Source organism: Dipodascopsis tothii (genome assembly GCF_038497935.1).
Source record: "Dipodascopsis tothii strain CBS 759.85 unplaced genomic scaffold V1510scaffold_53, whole genome shotgun sequence".
NCBI lineage: Eukaryota > Fungi > Ascomycota > Lipomycetes > Lipomycetales > Lipomycetaceae > Neoaidaea > Neoaidaea tothii.
Window position 1 is genome coordinate 31,868 of NW_027118037.1, and position 18,009 is coordinate 49,876.

Consider the following 18,009-nt stretch of genomic DNA (forward strand, 5'->3'; position numbering starts at 1 on the left):
CCTGCGCGGGGCGCCGGACGGCCGCGGCCGGCTGAGATCGCACGGCTGCCCGCAGGACCGCCCTCGGCGGCGTCGCCACTGAGGCTCGTGCACTGCCACCGACGGTGACTCATCGACGCGCGCGCGTGTTTGTGTAACGTCGTGAGCCGCACGGCCCGCTGGGCCGCATGACTGCATGGCTTTCAGCCGCGGACCGTGCGGCTGTGTGGCGGTGCACGAGCCTGGACTCGCGGCTTGCGGCGGGCGCGGGCCGCGCAGGCGCACGCACTGGGCCGCGGTGCGAGCCTCCGGTGGCTCATCGCAGAGCCTGCCCTGCCAAACGCGCGACCGCCGCAGTCCGGCAGCCAGCCCAGCGTCACCGCCCTCACGGATCGCCGCCGAGGCTGCCGCGACCGTGGACCGGCGGCCGCGGACGTGAGGCGCGCACCGCCACACCGCCACGCGGGCGGGGCTTGCCTGGTGTAACGCGTGCGAGCCGCACACCCTGCGCCGCCTGCACGCCCGCCTTGCCGCCGGTCTCCCGTCCTGCTTGCTCCCCGTCCTGCCTGCTCCCCGTCCTGCTCTCTCGCCGCCCGGCTCCGGTCCTCTGCTGCTCTCGTCGCTCGCCCGCCGCCGGCGCCGGCCTGGGGCAGCCGACGGGAGTGCTGAGTAACGCAGGGTTAGGGCGGGGCGCGCCCCATGTTACCGCCCGTAAATTTTCTCGCCCGCATCAGCTCAGCCATCCTTCGGCATCGGACATCAAGGCACTGGAGACCCAGACAGGCTAGCACAATGGCGAGCGCTGTGAGAGTAGCAGGCATGGGCAGCAACGGGGCCGGGGGCAGTGTCGGGGCCGGCGCAGCGGGCGCAGACTCGCGCAGCACCTCGGCCGGCGCGGACGGCGAGGCCATCGGCGGCAGCGGGGACGGCGCGGCCGGCGCGGGCGCGGCCGGCGGGGTCAAGCGCAAGCCGACGCGGCAGCTCGAGCTGGAGCAGTACGTGACGCGGGACGCGCTGCACGCGGCCGCGTTCAAGGACCACACGGACCGGCACATTGCGTTCCTGCGGCAGAAGCGGCAGGAGATCGAGTTCTACGAGACGCTGCGGCCGATCCGGCAGACGAACGCCGAGGTCATCTACGGCGAGGGCTACAAGGGCTTTGGCAACGGGCACACGCTGGGCAAGAGCCAGCTGATCATGCCGCGGGACCGGCGGCGGGCCGGGCGGCGCAGCCGCGAGCTGCGGATGTAAGTGGGCGCGCGAGCACGCTGACGGCAGCACGCGCGAGCAGATGCGGCGGCAGTCGGACATGGCCGAGCACCTGGTGCCGGTGCGGCTGGACCTCGACTTCGACAAGGGCAAGATCCGAGACACGTTCACGTGGAACCTGCACGACAAGCTCATCCCGCTGGACGTGTTTGCCGAGGCGTGGTGCGAGGACTACGCGCTGCCGCTGCATCACGCGCCGCACGTCGCCAAGACGATTGCCGAGCAGGTCAGCGACTACCAGCCGCACCACTACGACGTGGCCGAGGCGCGGCCGCTGGACCCGGCGGCGCCGTACGTGGCGCACAAGGACGACGACCTGCGCGTGGTCATCAAGCTGGACATCACCGTGGGCCAGCACAACCTCGTCGACCAGTTCGAGTGGGACCTGAACGCGCCCGACAACAGCCCGGAGCAGTTCGCCGAGCGGCTGTGCGCCGAGCTGGCGCTGCCGAGCGAGTTTGTGACCGCGGTCGCGCACTCGATCCGCGAGCAGGCCCAGCACTTCACCAAGTCGCTCCTCCTCGTCGGCCACACGTTCGACGGGCGCATGGTCGAGGACGAGGACATCCGCAAGGAGCTCTGCCCGTCCGTGACCGAGTCGTTCCGGCCCAAGCACCTGCTCTCGGACTTCACGCCCGCGCTCTACGAGCTCTCGGACGCCGAGCTCGGCCGCGCCGACAAGGACAACGAGCGCGAGAACCGGTGGAAGCGCCGGCAGGGCCGCGCGATCGGCCGCCGCGGCGGCATCGTGCTGCCGGACCTCAAGGAGCCGCTGCGCACCTTCCGCACGCCCATCGTGTCGACCATGCTGCCCGGCGCCATGGACAAGGTGCCCGAGAAGCCGCTCGTGCCGCTGGACGAGTTCGGCGACATGGAGTCGACGCCGACCCTGCACGGCACCCGCCGCACCCGCCACAACACCGGCCAGCGCTCGCCGTCGCCGTCGCGCTACCACAACCACCCGCGGCTGATGGTCCGGCTGCGCGCGCCCGGCCTGCGCCGCTGGATGCTCCAGAACTCGCACAAGCTCGCGCCCATGCCGCGCCCGCCGCCGACCCGCCGCGGCGTCGCGCCCGTCACGCCCGTCAACACGACCACGCAGACGCTCATCAACACCGACAACCTGCCGCCGGTCCCGACGTGGCTCGAGAACGGCCTGGCCAACCTGCGCGGCATCTACACCAGCGACGAGTTCCACGCGGTCATGCGCGCCATGCAGACCGTCGACACCCGCACCGGCTACGTCACCACCAACCCCGTCGCCCGCATCCGCTGCTCGGACTGCCCGGGCAAGCTCTACACGCCGGGCCCCGGCATGTCCGTCGAGAACTTCGAGGTCCACCTGCGCAACAAGGGCCACCGCGAGCGCGTCGACGCGCGCCTCCGCGCCGAGGACACCCACAAGCGCTAGCCCCCGGCCTGTACCACTAGACTTTGTATATTGGATGTATTTTATGTGCGTGTTACGTTTGGCGTTGCTTTGTTCTAGGTCGTTGCCTATCTACTCTTTGAATACATGCCGTTGGCTGGTCTGGGTCGTCGCCCGGTAGAGAGCGTGGGCGGGCGTGTCAGCCGACGCGCCCGGGGATATCAATGCATGGAATCAACAATGTACAGGCGGCTTCGCCGCGGCTACTTGAACGCGGCCAGGATCTTGGCCAGCAGCCCGGCGAAGAAGCTCTTGATCCGCGCCAGCAGCGACGAGTCGGCGTCCGTGTCTGACCCGGCCGACGGCGGCGCGAGCGTCTGCGTGGCGGTGCCGAGCCCGTCAATGACCGTGTCGGGCGCGGTGCGCATCGACCCGTAGTCCTCCTTGGCCAGGTTGACCTTGGACGCGATCGGCGAGTCGTTGACGAGCGTTGACGGCGTGTCGGGCCGCTCGTCCAGCGCGCGCTTGACTGTCTCGCGGACGGGCGTGGTCGGCTCGGACGCCGTCAGCACGCTGGCGCGATCGCCGGCCTTGGACGAGACCTCGGCGATGGCCGCCGTCGCCGATGCCGCAGTGGTCTCGATCGCGTCCTTGGCCTTGGCCGTCACTGTCTCGGCGACGACGCCGGCCTTGTCGCTGACGGCTGCCGGCAGCGATGCGGCGACCGACTCGGTAGCCTTGGCAACGGCCGACTCGACCGCGGCCGAAGCGGCATCCTTGGCCTTGGCCACGGCCGTGGCTGCCATCTCGGGGTGTGACGCTACCGCGCTCGTCACCATCGCCTTGACCGAGTCCACGACCGACGACTGGGCTGGCAGCGCGCTGGGCGCGAGCGTCTTGACCTCCGTGGCTGTGGCGGCGACCTTGGCCACGACCGTCTGGTCCACGACCGTCTCGGCCACGGTCGAGACCGTCGTCTTGATCTCGGCCGCGGCGGCCAGCGTCTTGGTCTCAGCGACCGCGGTCAGCGCCTGGGCCTCGGTGGCCGCGTCGACCGCCTTTGTCTCGACGCCGTCCACAGTCGTGTTGGCCGAATCGATCGTGCTCTCGGTAACGTCCGCCACGGGCGCGACCGACTCGTCTGCCGTCTCGACAACCGAGATTACCGCCTTGGCCACGGTCTCCTTGGTCGAAAGCTCGACGACGGCCTCGATAGCCGCAGGCACCTCGGCGACGGCCTCCTTAGTGGCCTCAATGGCCTCAGCGGCCTGAGCAGGAGCCTCGGTAGCGATCTCCTTGGCGGCAGCGGCGGGTTCCGCAACGGCCTCCGCAGCCAGCTCCGTGGCAGAAGCGGCGGACTCCGAAACGGTCTCCTTGGCGGTCTCGACATGGAGCTCGGCGACGGCCTCCTTGATGGCAGCAACAGGTTCCGCAACGTGCTCGGTAACGACAGCCGTAGGCTCTGCGACCATCTCCTTGGCGGCCTCGACTGGAGCCTCGACGGCCTTGACCGGCGCCTCAACGGCCTCCTTGACGGACTCGGCGGCTGGTACCTCCGAGGCCTCTTTGAGAGCAGCAATGGGCTCCGAAGCGACCTCGGCAGCATCGACAGGAGCAACGGTCTCGACGACGGACGCTGGCTCCGAGACAATGTCCTTAACCACAGAAACGGCCTCGGTGGCCTCAGCGGCAGCAAAGACAGGCTCCGCCGCAGAAGGCAGGTCCGCGACGACCTCCTTGGCGGCCTCGACTGAGGTCTCTATGGCAGCCGGAACCTCCGAGATAGTCTCGGCGACGGTCTCTTTGACGGCTTCGATCGGCTCAGAGACAACGTCAGCCGGTGCCTCGACTGCCTCGATGACAGCCGGCGCCTCGGCGATGACCTGCTCGACGGCAGCCACAGGCTCCGCGGCAGCTTCCTTGACATTGTCGACCGGCGACTCGACTGCAGCTTCAACGACAGCCTCGATAGTAGCCGGAACCTCGATGACGGCCTCCTCGGCATCGGCCACCGGCTCCGCGGCGATTTCCTTGACAGCCTCGATCGGGACCTCGGCTGCGGCCTCGACCAGGGCCGGGACCTCGGCAACAGTCTCGTCGGCGGCAGTCACTGGCTCAGCGACGGCCTCCTTGATGGCCTCGACCGGAGCCTCGACGACGGCCTCGGCAACAGCCGGCGCCTCTGCGACGATCTCTTTGCCAGCGACAACCGGCTCAATAGTCTCGGTAGCTTGAGCGACCTCCGAGACGACCTCCGGAACCTGAACAGCTTCGATGGCCTCCTTGGCGGTGGCCTCAGGCTCCTCGACAACGGCAGAAGCCTCGATAACAGGCTCGGTGACAGCCTCCTTGACGGTCTCGACTGGCTCAACAAGAGCCTCGGTGACAGCCGGAGCCTCGGCGACGATGGCGGAGACGGTCTCCTTGACAAGCTCAACAGGGGCCTCGACGGCAGCAGGAGCTTCGGCGACGATACCGTTCGTAGCTTCAACGGTGGTCTCCACGGTGGCCGGTACCTCGGCGACAACCTCCTTGACAGCCTCGACAGACGCCTCGGCAGCCTCCTCGATCGCAGCCGGCGCCTCGGTGACGGTCTCAGCGACAGTCTCGACGGCAGCCGGCACTCCGTTCACGGCCTCGGCGGCAACCTCCTTGACGGTCTCGGCGGAAACCTCCGCAGCCTCTTTGGCGGCAGCGATTGGCTCAGAAACAGTCTCCACCAAAGCCTCGGCAGCCTCCTTGACAGTCTCCACCGGTGCCTCGACGGCCGGCGCCTCGGCAGCGGCCTTGACCTCGTCGACCGCAGGCACAGCCTCCACAGCATCGACAGCATTGACCGTCTCGGAAATAGACTCAGGCACGCTCACGGCTGGGACTTCGACTGCAGCAATCTTCACAGCCGGAAGTTCGACTGCCGGGATCGTGACCGCCGGCAGCTCGACCGCCGGAATTGTGACTGCCGGAATTGTGACGGCGGGAATTGTGACAGCGGGGATGGCCGCCTCGTGCTCGGCCTCGGGCTCGACAATAGGCGCCTTTTCGTTGATAACTGGCTCGGCCTCGGGCACAGGCTCGACCGTAACAGCCGACTCAACGGCGGCCGGTGCCTCAGCCGGCGACTCCACGACGACCCATTCGCTGTCGTCGCTCTTGGTCTCAGCAGCTTCGGCCTCGCTCGCCGTCGCTTCGGTAGGCTCGGCCTCGGCGGCTTCGGAGTCCGTAGAAGCCACGGCAGGGGTCTCAGCAACCTCAGGGGTCTCCGCGGCCACTACGGGTGCAGCCTCTTCGGTCCCAGTGACCTCAACAGAGACCTCCTCGGTTGCCTCGGTGGTCTCTGCGGTCTCTTCCTCGACCTCAGCAGCTTCAACAGGAGCCTCGGTCTTCGTAGCAGGTGTCTCGGCGGCCTCGACGGCCTCGACAGGCTCCGCAGCAGCCTCGGTAGGCTCTTCGGCGGTCTCATCCTGAACCTTGGCCGGAATTTCAGACGCTTCGACGGCCTCGGTGGGCTCAGCGTCTTCTACCGGCTCAACAGACTCGGCAGGCTCGGCAGACTCGGCGGACTCGGCAGACTCGAGAGACTCGGCAGGCTCAGCGGCCTCGGTCTCGGTCTCAGCCTCAGTCTCAGCCTCGGCCTCAGCCTCGGCCTCAGTTTCAGCCTCAGCCTCAGCCTCAGTCTCGACCTCAGCCTCAGCCTCAGCCTCGTCTTCATCCTCGTCCTCATCGCCCTCGGCAATCGTGGCCAGCTCGGCCGGCTCGGGCTCAACGACCGACTCGGTCGTCTTGATCAGCTCCAGCGACTCGATGGGCTCAAGCGAGGCTACCGACTCGGCCGGGTCGGTCACGTTCACGTACACGACCGAGTTTTGGATGCCGCCCGACCACACTGCCGTCAGTGGGCCCCGCTTCGGACTTACCAGTGTCGGCATCGGGCGCCAGGATCCATTCACCATCGACAATAAACTTGTAGGCGTAGGTGCCCTCCTTGAGGTCGAGGATGGCATCGCACGTGCCAGACTCGGCCGAGTAGGTGAGCGGGTACTGGGCCCAGCCATTGAAGTCGCCCGCAACGGCCACAGTGGCCGTCGGCGTAGACGGGCGGTAGCGGAACAGGACAGGCACCTCGGTCATGGTTTCGTCGCCGGAAAGCCAAACGTCTAGCGAAAGTCTAACGGGCACAGTCCACACCTATTGTCGGCTCGCACAAAGGTCGACGCAGACGTTGAGGCAAAAGTTTTCGGGCAGTTGGCCAGCGACGAAAGCAGGCCTTCATAAACAATCGAGAGAATTAGGCGACTGTCGTCTGGTGGCCACGCGCTGGCCGGGGCCAGGTGCAGGGCCAGTGCAGGGGACTAGCTCAAGCGGGAGCCGTCGGGTCCCCGGTGCGCCCGATTGGGCCAGTCCTCTGGCCAGCACGGCCCGGTTGGGCAAGAGTGGATTCGAGCAAACGTGAGAGGTGCCGGACACGGCTGCTAATGAGCAGACTAGCCGGCTGCAGCTGGCCTCGTGGCGTCGCGTAGCCACGACGGCGAGACCCCGGCCGTGGGCCCGGCTGACGGCTGTCGGGCGGAAGGCGGGCCGCGGGCACGGCGGCGGGCACGGCAGTGGCCGGGCCGTGCCCACGGGCCAGCCTGCCGGCCCCGACCGGCTGGCGAACCGGTGCCTGTCAGCGCAACCGGGGCGAACAGACGGCGGCGCTAGTAGCGCCGGCGCGGCCACGGGCACGATGCCGAGAGCGGCGGGCCCCGCACGAGGCCGGCCGCCCGGCGCCGACGACGAGGCCGTACGCGGCCGCGCCACCGCGTGCGCAGCGCGGCGCGGGCGGCCGATACCCGTTGGCGGCGGTGCCTGAGCGATATGCGGAGAGCCGACGCGAGCGCGCCGCACGACGTGCGGCGCGCTTCGCCGCCACTCTCCGCACCACGCCCGGATCGGTCGTCGCGTCGTCGCCGCCCACCGCGCGCCGGATCGGTGTTGAATCGCGCGGCCACGCAGGCCCGGCGCCCCGGCGGCCCTGGCCAGCAGCCTGGTGGGCCACCCAGGGATGCGCCGTAGCTACTGTCGGCCCCTGCACTCTAGCTGCGGCCGGCGCGGTTGTGTTGTGGCCGCGACCACCGGCCTCGCTCGCGTGACTGCTTTTTGGCCGTGGCCGCGGACCGGGTCCGCAGCGCGGCCGGCAGCGCGGACCTGGGCGGACCCGCCGCAGCCGGCGGGCCATGCGTACTCGTACGACCGCGCAGGCGCGGCCCAAGCCTGTGGTGCGGCGCCAGCGCGATGGTGCGCTACGCAACTCTAATCCGCTCGCGGCCTGCGCCGCGCACACGCAGCGCTGGCGCGTCAAATCAACGCGCACTACTGCATGCACCTGCAGTGCACGACGGTCCCGAGTACCGTTCCGGTGGGCACTCCGTGCCTGGCATCCGCCAACGGCGGCGGAGGTGGCGGCTAGAAATCCGCCCGCGGCCGCAGGCCCGGCGTAGAAATATTAAATAACACGGCTATAGTATACACAGTCATTTTCCGCGCGTGCGCTCTTTGGCGAACCGCAGGATCTCGGCCGACAGCGTCCGCGTCGGGATACGCTCGGACGGCAGCATTGAGTACTGCAGCGAGTAGAGGTGGCTACCGCGGATCGGCACCAGGCCGCCGCCGACGAGCAGGCCGAGCATGTTCGCCGACAGATAGTGCTGCTGGATCTGGCGGCACAGCACAAAGTACGGCTGGAACATGGCCATGACCGGCAGCGCCAGCGGCGTCAGCGTCAGGTAGACGCCGTCGCGCGCCGGGCGGTCGACGAGGTCGATGCGCACGCCGCCGGGCACGCGCCGCGGGTCCTTGAGCCGCAGCATGATGGCGAACAGCGGGAAGTGGTTGAGCAGCATCACGCACGACTCGAGGAACGCGTTCGAGAGGATGATGCCGAACCGCGCCCCCGCGAAAAACGCGTAGAACACGGCCACGGTCGGCAGCAGGAAGATGAGCACGGTGAAGAGGATAGTGCCGACGAGGAGCTGGTCAAAGCCGTAGTCGCACGAGTCGATGCGCTGGCGCAACACGTTGCGCCGCTTGCCCCGGAACAGGTGGAACAGCGACGAGAGCACGGTGACCTGCCAGTTGTAGATGCGCGCGGCCGACAGATAGCACGAGTATATCTGCAGGGTGAGCAGCGACGTGAGGTCGGCGATGAGCGCGAACGCAAACGTGGCGCCCAGAAAGCCCGACAGGCCGATGACGTGCACGAGTATGGGCAGGTACGGCTGCAGGTGGCCGAGCGCCGAGCCCCAGAAGTGGATCACCCACAAGAAGAGCTCGCCAAAGAAGGCCGCGAGCTCGTTGTTGAGCTTGAGGCCGCCGGGCCAGTCCATCAGCCACGCGATCGTATCGGCCAGCCCGGCCGTGAGTAGGTCGCGGATGCAGAACTCGACAAAGCGCACGATGGCCTGCTTGTTTTCGATCAGGTAGGTGCCGATCGTGGCGCCTATGATGATGTCGTTGGCGACGAGCCACATGCTGTTGTAGAACCGGATGTACTCCGGGTGGAACTCGCGCAGTCGGGCCAGGTCGTGCTTCTGGCGGCGCAGGGTGATGTACTGCAGCGGCCAGTAGCAGGCCTGCTGCAGCCGCAGATCGAGCTGCTGTATCGTGGCCGAGACGTCGCGCAGGCCGAGATGGCTGCCGCTTGGCCGGTACTCGATCACGCGCAGGGCGGCCTCGGCGGCGACGCGATACGCCACGATGAGGCCCGTCAAGGCCCACATGACGCCGACGAGCGCGCCCCAGACCGCGCCGACGAGAACGGACCAGGCCACGCCCGGCGCCGGCTCGCGGCCGCTGGCCAACGCCGCGCGCACCTCGCCCGACAGGTTGACCTGGGCAATCCAGCCCTCGACCTGCGGCTCGAGCGAGCGAGCGCTCGGCGAGTGCTCGGCAATGCGCGCCACGAGCTTGTCACTGGCGCCGGCCGGGGGCGCCAGCTCGAGGATGATCGGCTCGTACGAGAAGTACTGCAGCTTGGCGAGGTTCGGCGTGCGGAAGAGCACGACCTGCGTGCGCCCGTCGAACACGGGCAGGCCGTCGGCGGCGAGCACGCCGCGCAGCGGGCCGGCCACGCCCGCGTCCGGCCGGCCGCCGGGGCCAGCAAGCGTGCCCAGCACGCGCAGCGGGCGGCCGACGTACGCGAACTGCCGCGCGGCCGCCGCCACGCGTGCGCCCGCGTCTGCCGGCGGCAGCAGCGTCGTGACCACGTACTCGGTGGCCGTGTTGGCGAATCCGACGATGGCCGCGGTCTCGGCCGCCGCCGGCAGCACCACGCCATCGGTCGGAAAGAAGATGCGCACGAGGGCGCTAGAACGAGCCGCGCCGGCGGAGCTGGTCGCGGGCAGAGACGCCGCGGCGGACGCCATCGCGCTCGGTCCGTCGAAGCTCGGCGAGGGCGATGCGCGCCACGGGCAGCGCGATCACAAGCAGAAGCGCAGTCAGCAGTGCCGACGCCTGGAGGAACCGCACGAGCACGCCGGTGCGCCAGACAAAGACGGCAAAGTCCGCGAGCCGATTGAAGACGGCGAACTTGTGCGAGAGGTACCCTGTGAAGAAGACGAGGGTCGAGAGCTGCGCGCTCCTGGCCATGGGCGGGCGCGACGGGGCGCGAACGGGCCGGCTGGGGCGGCGCGGACGCTGGCTGGCTGCAATCCTCGCTGCCTGCGGTTGCCGGCGTTGCCCGCAGAGATTGCGCTGCGGATGTGCTGGGGACGGGGTTGTCGACGGTGGGCCGCGTGGGCTGGCGAAGTGGCACGTCGGGTCAAAAGGCACACACATCACGAAAAAATTTCACACTCCATCCGACCGACCATGATCCTGTCCGGCCTCTGTCGCCCCGTGCACATTGCCTGGCGCGCTGCCGGCGCGGTTGCCGGCCTCGGCCGCGCGGCTGCCGCGCGCACTGGACCGTCTGCGCTCGAGCTCGTGCGTGGAAAGCACAAGATGAAGACACACAAGGCCACGCTCCGCCGCTGGATTCCGCTCGGCTCGGGCGGGTTCAAGCGGGTATGTACGACGCATGGCGACGCTGACAATAGGCTGCTCCTGGACTGAACCACGGAAACACCGGCTGGAGTCGCCGGTACCTACAGCGCCGCGGCCGCACGGGTTACGCCATTGGCGGCTCGGAGCCGGGCTCGGCGTACTCGCGCCGCCTGCGGCGCCTGCTGCCAAACGCCTGATGTACATATGTAATATACGAGGTGATGCCGATGGAGAGATGACGATGAATGGCTTGGGCGGCTGGCGAATGGACGTGGCCAGCACTGCCGGCGGCCGGCCGGCAACGCCGGCCTGAGAGTCGCTGTCAGTACTGACAGTGGACTCGCAAGACGGCGGGTAGGAAATTTTAGAGGCCATTGGATGGTCTAGTGGATGGGCCAATGGGTGCGTAGTGGACGGCGTGTGGACAGTGGCTGCAGCCAGTGGACGGGGGCAGTGGACAGTGGGCAGCGGTGGCAGCCGGCGAATGGAGGACAGATGCAGCCGGCGGCCGAGACGAGCCGGAGCCATGGACACAGTTACACAGGCGACGCCGGAAGGCCGTACAGGCCAAAGGGCGCCCGTGCGTGCTTCCAGGGGTAGAGGAAGCAGCCGTGGCCGTGGCTGGCGTGGCTGGGCCGTGGCGCCGCGCTCGTGGCGCTGTGGCTCGCCCTGTGGCTCAGTAGCTTGTCTATCGGCCGTGGCTTGCATGTGGCGAGGGTGGCTCCAGTTACCTGGCCTTGCCTGACGTCTACGACTCATTATGCTATCGGAGAATAGGTTGCGGCTAGCGCCGTTAGCCGCGTTATGCAATTCTGTATAGCTAGGTCGCCATTCGTGCAAACTAGAGACGTCGAGAACGTCCGCGCGGTTAGCCGGGCCGCAAAGGCTGCCCAGAATAGCACAGCCCGCGGGCGACGTTCCCAGACCGGCTACGGGCGCCGCTACGGACGGGCACGGATCGACGAGTCGCCGGCCGCCCAGACTAGGCGGCCATGGATCAGCTGCGTGCGCAGTCGTCATCGGCGCGCGCAGTGGCGAAGATCAAGCAGCCCCGTGCGCCGTGCCTGGCGGCCGGTCGCGGACTGTCAGCGGATGACAACAACCGGTGTGCTGGTCCAGGGTAGCCTGACGCACTGCAACGCACGCCAAGGTGCACGCGCCAGCCGCATGCAGCAGGAGTGCGTCGGGACCGTCGTAGCAGTGCGGCAGCCGGCCAGAGTCACGGCGTGCGGCCGGCGGGCGCGGCGCGTGCTTGTGCGACGCTGGGCCGGCCAGCTATAAGAGCCGCGGGGCGACGGCTCGCTTGGGGACGCAGGTACGCACAGCCACGGTGGCTGGTGGGCCGGGTAACAGAAGTGGGGCCAGGCACGCGCCGGCCCGGCCGGCACCGCCGTCCGCGCGCCCGCCGCAGCACCGCCGCGGCCGCTCTCGCGGCCGCTCGCGCGCGCTCCCGCCAGCAGGCCGCGGTGGCCGCCAGGCGGCGGCGGCCGCGCGCCGCAGCGCGCGCGGCGGGTCGCCGCGGACGGTTAAGGTTACGGCCGGCTACAGGCCCGCGCTAGCTTGTTCGGAGCAGGCGGTGGCATCAGTTGGGCGACGGATTTGCTTATCTTGCGTGGCAAGATAGCGGCGGGTCGGGGTCGGCAAGCCGCATCTGGCGACAAGCGCGGGTCGGGGCGGTGGGCGGGTCGGGCCAGGCGGGTCGGGCCGGGCGCGGCGGCACGGGACCGGGTCGGGCCTGGTCGCCGCCGCGGTGGGCCCGGCCGGGGTGGCCAGCGTGGGACGGGTATGGGGAAGGTCGATAGCGCTCCGGCATTTATTTACAGAAAGGTCCCTTCACTCCCGACCCACACCCCCGTCCCCCCCCCCAGCACATCCAATAAATGTCTTCGCGGAAGAAAGTCATGTTGAAGGTACGTCCGGCGGCGGCCGCGCTGACAGCAGGTTATCATACTAGGCGACTCCGGCGTCGGCAAGACCAGTTTGATGTAAGTGTGCGGCGGGTCCCGCTGACGCGCAGGCAGCAGTATGTCTCCAAGAAGTTCAGCAACCAGTACAAGGCCACGATCGGCGCGGACTTTTTGACCAAGCAGGACGTCCGCGTTGACGACCGCACGGTGACCATGCAGCTCTGGGACACGGCCGGCCAGGAGCGGTTCCAGTCGCTGGGCGTCGCGTTCTACCGCGGCGCCGACTGCTGCGTGCTGGTCTACGACGTCAACAACGCAAAGTCCTTCGAGGCCCTCGACAGCTGGCGCGACGAGTTCCTCATCCAGGCGTCGCCGCGCGACCCGGAGTCCTTCCCGTTTGTCGTGCTCGGCAACAAGATCGACGTCGAGGAGAGCAAACGTGCCATCTCCCAGAAGCGGGCGCTGGCGTTCTGCCAGGCCAAGGGCAACATTCCCTACTTCGAGACCTCGGCCAAGGAGGCCATCAACGTGGACCAGGCCTTTGAAGGTACGTGTGCGCCCGGGCCCGCTGACCCCAGTCATTGCCCGCAACGCTCTCATACAGGAGGAGTCCGAGGAGTACTCGTCCGACTTTTCCGACCCCATCAACATCCACCTCGACAACGAGCGCTCAGGCTGCGAGTGCTAATTTTGGTCATAATTAATACATAGAGTTCCGGTTTGCGCGGGCCGGGCGCGGCGCGCCCTGGCGGTGGAGCGCGCGGCCAGCGACCGGCTAACCAGCTCGCTGTAGAGCCGCACCCCGTGCGGCGCGTACTGTGCGCCACGCTGCGCCTAGCGCGCACGCGACCGCTTTCGGCCGCTCGAGCGCGAACAGCGAGTGGCGGCTGGCGACACGGGCGGGGCGCCTGCGGCGCGCTTGCGGCACTTTGCCGGCCGAGCCGCGCGGCGTGCGGCTCACTCCCGCTTGCTCTTCCCAGGCGCCGCGCTAGGCTTTCGCCACGAACGCGCCCGGCGACGGCTGTGCTGAGATGTAGCTGCCCGGGAGAGCACATCGCGGGCCGGCCGCACGGCGTGCGGCTTCGTGCCTGCACCCATACTGGACGGAGCACCCCAGGTCTCCCTGTATGGACCTCCGGCGGCGACTCCGTCGAGGGTGGTTGCCCTGCGGACGGACCAGTTGCTGACGCCTGGCGAGCCTCCGGCGGCGACTCCGTCGAGGGTGGCTGCCCTACGGGCAGATCATGCAAGGAGCCGCACAGTGTGCGGCTTATAGCCGCATGCAGCTGCGCGAGCCGCACGGTTTGGCCGGTGGCTGGTGGAGGCGGCGCCGGTGGCTGACGCCTGACGAGCCTCCGGCGGCGACTCCGTCGAGGGTGGCTGCCCTGCGGGCAGATCGAGCACTGAGCCGCACACTGTGCGGCTCTCCAGCGGCGCCTCTTCGAGGGTGCCTGCCCTGCCGGTAGACCACGCACACGAGCCGCACTCCGTGCGGCTTACAGCGCACGTAGCCGCGCCCGCAGGGCACCCACCCTCGACCGAGTCGCCGCGGCAGGCCCGCCACGCGCGACGTCGGTGGCCGTGCACAGCCACCCGCGCCTCAGCCCTCTCCGGCGTCGGCCAGGCGTTACCTGTTACCCGCACGGGCCTCGCCGCAGCGGCGTGAGCCGCACGGCGTGCGGCGGCGCAGCGCACGGGCGCTGTCACGCCTCGCTTAGGCCTCGGCCGTGTCCGAAGCTCGCCATTTGGGCGTGGCGAGCGTCACAGCCCGGCCCGGCCGGCGGCGGCGGTGCGGCGGGCCGCGTGGCCTTGGCGCCAGCGGCGGCGTAAACGTTGTCCTTGTAGCGGCGGTCGCCGACAAGCTCACACGCCACCGGACGCCGTCGCTCGGATCCACCCCGTCGACCAGGCTTCCGCCGTGCCCGCGAGAATCCGCAGGTGCCGAGTCCCGCTGTTGCGTTCGGCGTCCTCCGTCACCCGGACGTCCGCGGCCGCTAGCAGCCGCCCGCAGCCACTATCGCCCGAGCGGCAGGTATATAGATGGATCGGCCGCCGGCAGAGCCCGCGCGACCCAAGATCCACGTCCAGACGTCGACCGACTCGCTTCCCCGCCCGGCCGCGCCCTCGCCGTCGACGCCCCGGCGCCCGTTCTCCGCTCGCTCCCGCGGATCGCCGTTTGGCTACGTTTCATTCCGCGACTATCTAGGCCAGCTCATGTCGCCGGCCACGCCCGCCGACCGCCCGGCGCCGCCGGTGCCGCTGTCGCCGTCGCCAGCACCAGCCGAGCCGGCGCGCAGCGCGGCCGCGTCGCGCCGCCGCTGGCGGCTCGGCCTGCTGTGCCTGACGACCGTGGTGGTGCTGTGGGTCGCGTCCAGCTTTCTGGTGAACGTAAGTGCGGCCGAGGCCGAGCTGACAGCAGTCCATCTTCGAGTCGGGCGAGTACCGCAAGCCGTACATGGTCACGTACCTGAACACGGCCACGTTCTCGCTGTACCTGGTCAAGCCGCTGCTGGCACGGTGGCGGCAGCCCAGCGCGCGCCGCCGCGACAAGACCGCCGTGTACGCGCCGGCGGCCGCGGCCGCGGCCGCGCCGGCCACCGGCGGCCAGGCGGACCTGGCCATCAGCGTGCTGGCCAACCCGTTTGACGCCGAGCCGCCGGCCGAGGCGCCGGCGGCGGCCGGCCTGTCGCTGGCCGAGACCGCGCGGCTGTCGCTGGAGTTCTGCCTGCTCTGGTTCTTTGCCAACTGGTTCTCGAACGCGTGCCTGTCGTACACGTCCGTGGCGTCGGCCACGATCCTGTCGTGCACGTCGTCGTTCTTCACGCTGGCGATCGGGTCGCTGTTCCGGGTCGAGCGCTTCACGCGGATCAAGATCGTGGCCGTGGCCGTGTCGCTGCTGGGCGTGATCCTGATCTCGACCCAGGACTCGTCGTCCGAGACCGAGGCCACCGAGGACACGCACTCGGCCGGCGCGATCGTGCTCGGCGACCTGATGTCGCTCGCGTCGGCCGCGGTGTACGGCCTGTACACGACGCTGCTGAAGCTGCGCATCGGCGACGAGAGCCGCATCAACATGCAGCTGTTCTTCGGCTTTGTGGGCCTCTGCAACCTGCTGCTGCTGTGGCCGGCGCTCGTGGTGCTGCATGTGACGGGCGCGGAGACCATCGAGGCGCCGCCGACGGCGCGCGTGTGGCTCATCGTGATCGTGAACGCCATGTCGACGCTGGTCTCGGACTACGTGTGGATCCTGGCCATCCTGATGACGTCGCCGCTCGTGGTCACCGTCGGCCTCTCGGCCACCATCCCGCTGGCCATGCTCGGCGACTTTGTGTTCAACGACCACGTCGTCGGCGCGTTCTACTTCCTCGGCGCCGCGCTCGTCTGCGTCGCCTTCTTCCTCGTCAACAAGGACGCCGAGGCCGAGGCCGTGGGCGCGGCCGACGCGGCCGACGCGGCCGACGCCGAGCTGGCGCCGGCGGGCTACCGGGATGAATAGTCGTAATAGATCGTACATGACATGCTACGGCGGCCGCGCCGCCTCCAGGTCCTTCTTGACCGCCAAAACCTCCTCGGCCGCGCGCCGGATGACCGCCGCGGCCGTGTTGTCGGCCGGCAGGTCGCGCCGGAGGCGCATGATCCGCGACAGCGCGTCCTCGAGCGTGTTGAGCCGGGCCACGAGCCGCTCCTCGCGCGCGCGCGACTCGCGCAGCCGGCCCTCGGTCTTGGCGTGCTCGCGGCGCTCGCGCGCGACCATCTCGTTGGCCTCCTCAAACAGGTTCTGCGAGAGCTCCTCGACCTCGGTCGCCATCGAGTCGAGCTTGGCCTCGGCCGCGGCCACGCGCCGCCGCTCCTTGGCCAGCTGGGCCAGCAGCCCGTCCGCGGGCTCGGCCGCCGCGGCCGCCGGCCACGCGCCGGGCGTCGTCGCCCGCGTCGACGCGCTCGACGCCGTCGACGCCGTCGACGCCGTCGACGCCGACCCCGGCGACCCGGCCACCTCGTCCGTCAGCGCCGCCAGCGCCGGCACGGACATCTGCCGGCGATGGCCCTGCTGGTGCGACTGCAGCGCCGCTGTGGCCGGCGACGCCAGCGACGCCAGCGACGTCGTCGACGCCGACGATAGAATGTTGGGGATGTAGGGCGTCACCGTCGTCGAGATCCGCCGGGTGAACGCGAACCGGCCCAGCAGCGACTGCGCCGCCGACGGCGACGTCGACGGCGTCGGCAGCCGCATGCTGCCCGAGTACGTCGGCGAGGCCACCGCCGTCGCTGCCGTCGACACCTGCGGCGGCGCCGGGGCCGCCGCCACGCCCAGCTGCGACGAAATCCGCCGCAGGCTCGTCTTGCGGCTCAGCCGGCCGTCGTCTTCGCGCGTGTACCGCCGCCGCGGCTCAAAGCTGATGATGCTGCTGCGGTCGCTCTCGGCCGACCGCCGCCGCTCGTCCTCGTCCGCCTCGTCGATGGGGCCAAACTCGCGCCGCGGGCTCGAGTCCGCGCTCGACTCGGCGCTGCCCGCGCTCGACACGGACGCGGCGCTGCTGGCCGTGCTCGTGCTCGCGGCCCGCGCCGCCCGCCCGGCCGCCGTCAGCAGTGCCACCTCCGGCGGGTCCAGCGCGATAGACGTGCCGCACGCCGGACACAGCACCGCCAGCGGCAGCGCCGCGGCCGCCCCGCCCCCGCCCGTCTGGGGCTCGCCCGTCCCGGGCACGCTCACCGCTGGAGCCGTGCCGTCGCCGAGGCCGCGTCAATCTGCGGCCGAACTGCACTGGTGTGGCTGCGCGTCTGCGCGCTCATTCGCGGCCGCTGTCCCGGTCGCGCCCTGCGGTGTCTCTGGATCCGAGACGGTCTGTCTGATCTGGCCGTGACGTTGCGGCCTCTATCAGTTCCGTGATAGGGCCTGCGCGGTGGCCGAGAATGCGCCGGCGTGACGCCCTGGGGCTGCGTTATGTCATGGCACGTGATAGTGGGGCGCCTCCCGATACTACCCGCGCGCCGCCGTTGCGCGGCTGCCGGGTCGCCGGCACGTGCTTATCGCGCGGGTCGAATACGAGACGGCACCCCTGGTGGCGGCCGCAGGGTCCGGACCGGGCGACGCGGGGCATATCGCGCCGCACCCGGTGCGGCTCAGGGGTCGCGCCACCCGCATGGCCGGCGCCGGCGCCGGGGCTGCAGCCGAGCCTCCGGCGGCGACTCCGTCGAGGGTGGCTGCCCTGCGGGCAGGCGGTCGTCGCGGCTATGAGCCGCACTTCGTGCGGCTTATAGCCGCCTGCAGTAGCTACACCTGCCCGCAGGGCAGCTACCCTCGACGGAGTCGCCGCCGGAGGCTCCGTCGATAGCAGCTGTCTTCGGGCAGGAACCGTAGGCTGTGGCGGGCAAGCCTCCGGCGGCGACTCCGTCGAGGGTGGCTGCCCTGCGGGCAGGGGCCGTCGGCGGCTATGAGCCGCACTTCGTGCGGCTCATAGCCGCTTG

General features: G+C 69.7%; 8 protein-coding genes across 8 annotated transcripts; 4 read left to right on the forward strand and 4 right to left on the reverse strand.

The window, feature by feature from the left end:
- Window positions 1–798: 798 nt before the first annotated feature.
- V1510DRAFT_370882 (uncharacterized protein) lies at window positions 799–2,659 on the forward strand (the record flags this gene model as incomplete). Its single annotated transcript, XM_066931456.1, has 2 exons — window positions 799–1,226; window positions 1,258–2,659. 2 exons carry the CDS (start codon window positions 799–801, stop codon window positions 2,657–2,659), a joined length of 1,830 nt encoding a protein of 609 aa, XP_066786487.1.
- A 110-nt stretch (window positions 2,660–2,769) lies between these two features.
- Window positions 2,770–6,858, reverse strand: V1510DRAFT_301583 (uncharacterized protein). The gene is made up of 3 exons (XM_066930689.1): window positions 6,532–6,858; window positions 3,274–6,500; window positions 2,770–3,075 (listed from the first exon to the last, which is right to left on the reverse strand). Exons 1-3 carry the CDS (start codon window positions 6,743–6,745, stop codon window positions 2,881–2,883), a joined length of 3,636 nt encoding a protein of 1,211 aa, XP_066786488.1. The 5' UTR covers window positions 6,746–6,858; the 3' UTR covers window positions 2,770–2,880.
- Window positions 6,859–8,026: 1,168 nt separating this feature from the next.
- Window positions 8,027–9,438, reverse strand: V1510DRAFT_423922 (N-acetylglucosaminyl transferase component-domain-containing protein). The gene has a single exon (XM_066935008.1). It carries the CDS (start codon window positions 9,370–9,372, stop codon window positions 8,128–8,130), a length of 1,245 nt encoding a protein of 414 aa, XP_066786489.1. The 5' UTR covers window positions 9,373–9,438; the 3' UTR covers window positions 8,027–8,127.
- A 475-nt stretch (window positions 9,439–9,913) lies between these two features.
- Window positions 9,914–10,464, reverse strand: V1510DRAFT_423926 (uncharacterized protein). The gene has a single exon (XM_066935009.1). The coding sequence runs from the start codon at window positions 10,427–10,429 to the stop codon at window positions 9,959–9,961; it is 471 nt and encodes a 156-aa protein (XP_066786490.1). The 5' UTR covers window positions 10,430–10,464; the 3' UTR covers window positions 9,914–9,958.
- Window positions 10,442–10,868, forward strand: V1510DRAFT_432361 (uncharacterized protein). Its single transcript, XM_066935491.1, has 2 exons — window positions 10,442–10,657; window positions 10,690–10,868. Exons 1-2 carry the CDS (start codon window positions 10,463–10,465, stop codon window positions 10,831–10,833), a joined length of 339 nt encoding a protein of 112 aa, XP_066786491.1. The 5' UTR covers window positions 10,442–10,462; the 3' UTR covers window positions 10,834–10,868.
- Window positions 10,869–12,537: 1,669 nt separating this feature from the next.
- Window positions 12,538–13,231, forward strand: V1510DRAFT_405289 (small GTPase superfamily; the record flags this gene model as incomplete). The annotated part of the gene is made up of 4 exons (XM_066932328.1): window positions 12,538–12,546; window positions 12,578–12,621; window positions 12,654–13,090; window positions 13,122–13,231. 4 exons carry the CDS (start codon window positions 12,538–12,540, stop codon window positions 13,229–13,231), a joined length of 600 nt encoding a protein of 199 aa, XP_066786492.1.
- Window positions 13,232–14,757: 1,526 nt separating this feature from the next.
- V1510DRAFT_370869 (uncharacterized protein) lies at window positions 14,758–16,039 on the forward strand (the record flags this gene model as incomplete). The annotated part of the gene is made up of 2 exons (XM_066931454.1): window positions 14,758–14,931; window positions 14,963–16,039. 2 exons carry the CDS (start codon window positions 14,758–14,760, stop codon window positions 16,037–16,039), a joined length of 1,251 nt encoding a protein of 416 aa, XP_066786493.1.
- Window positions 16,025–17,215, reverse strand: V1510DRAFT_423933 (uncharacterized protein). Its single transcript, XM_066935010.1, has one exon. It carries the CDS (start codon window positions 16,772–16,774, stop codon window positions 16,064–16,066), a length of 711 nt encoding a protein of 236 aa, XP_066786494.1. The 5' UTR covers window positions 16,775–17,215; the 3' UTR covers window positions 16,025–16,063.
- Between the last annotated feature and the right edge of the window lie 794 nt (window positions 17,216–18,009).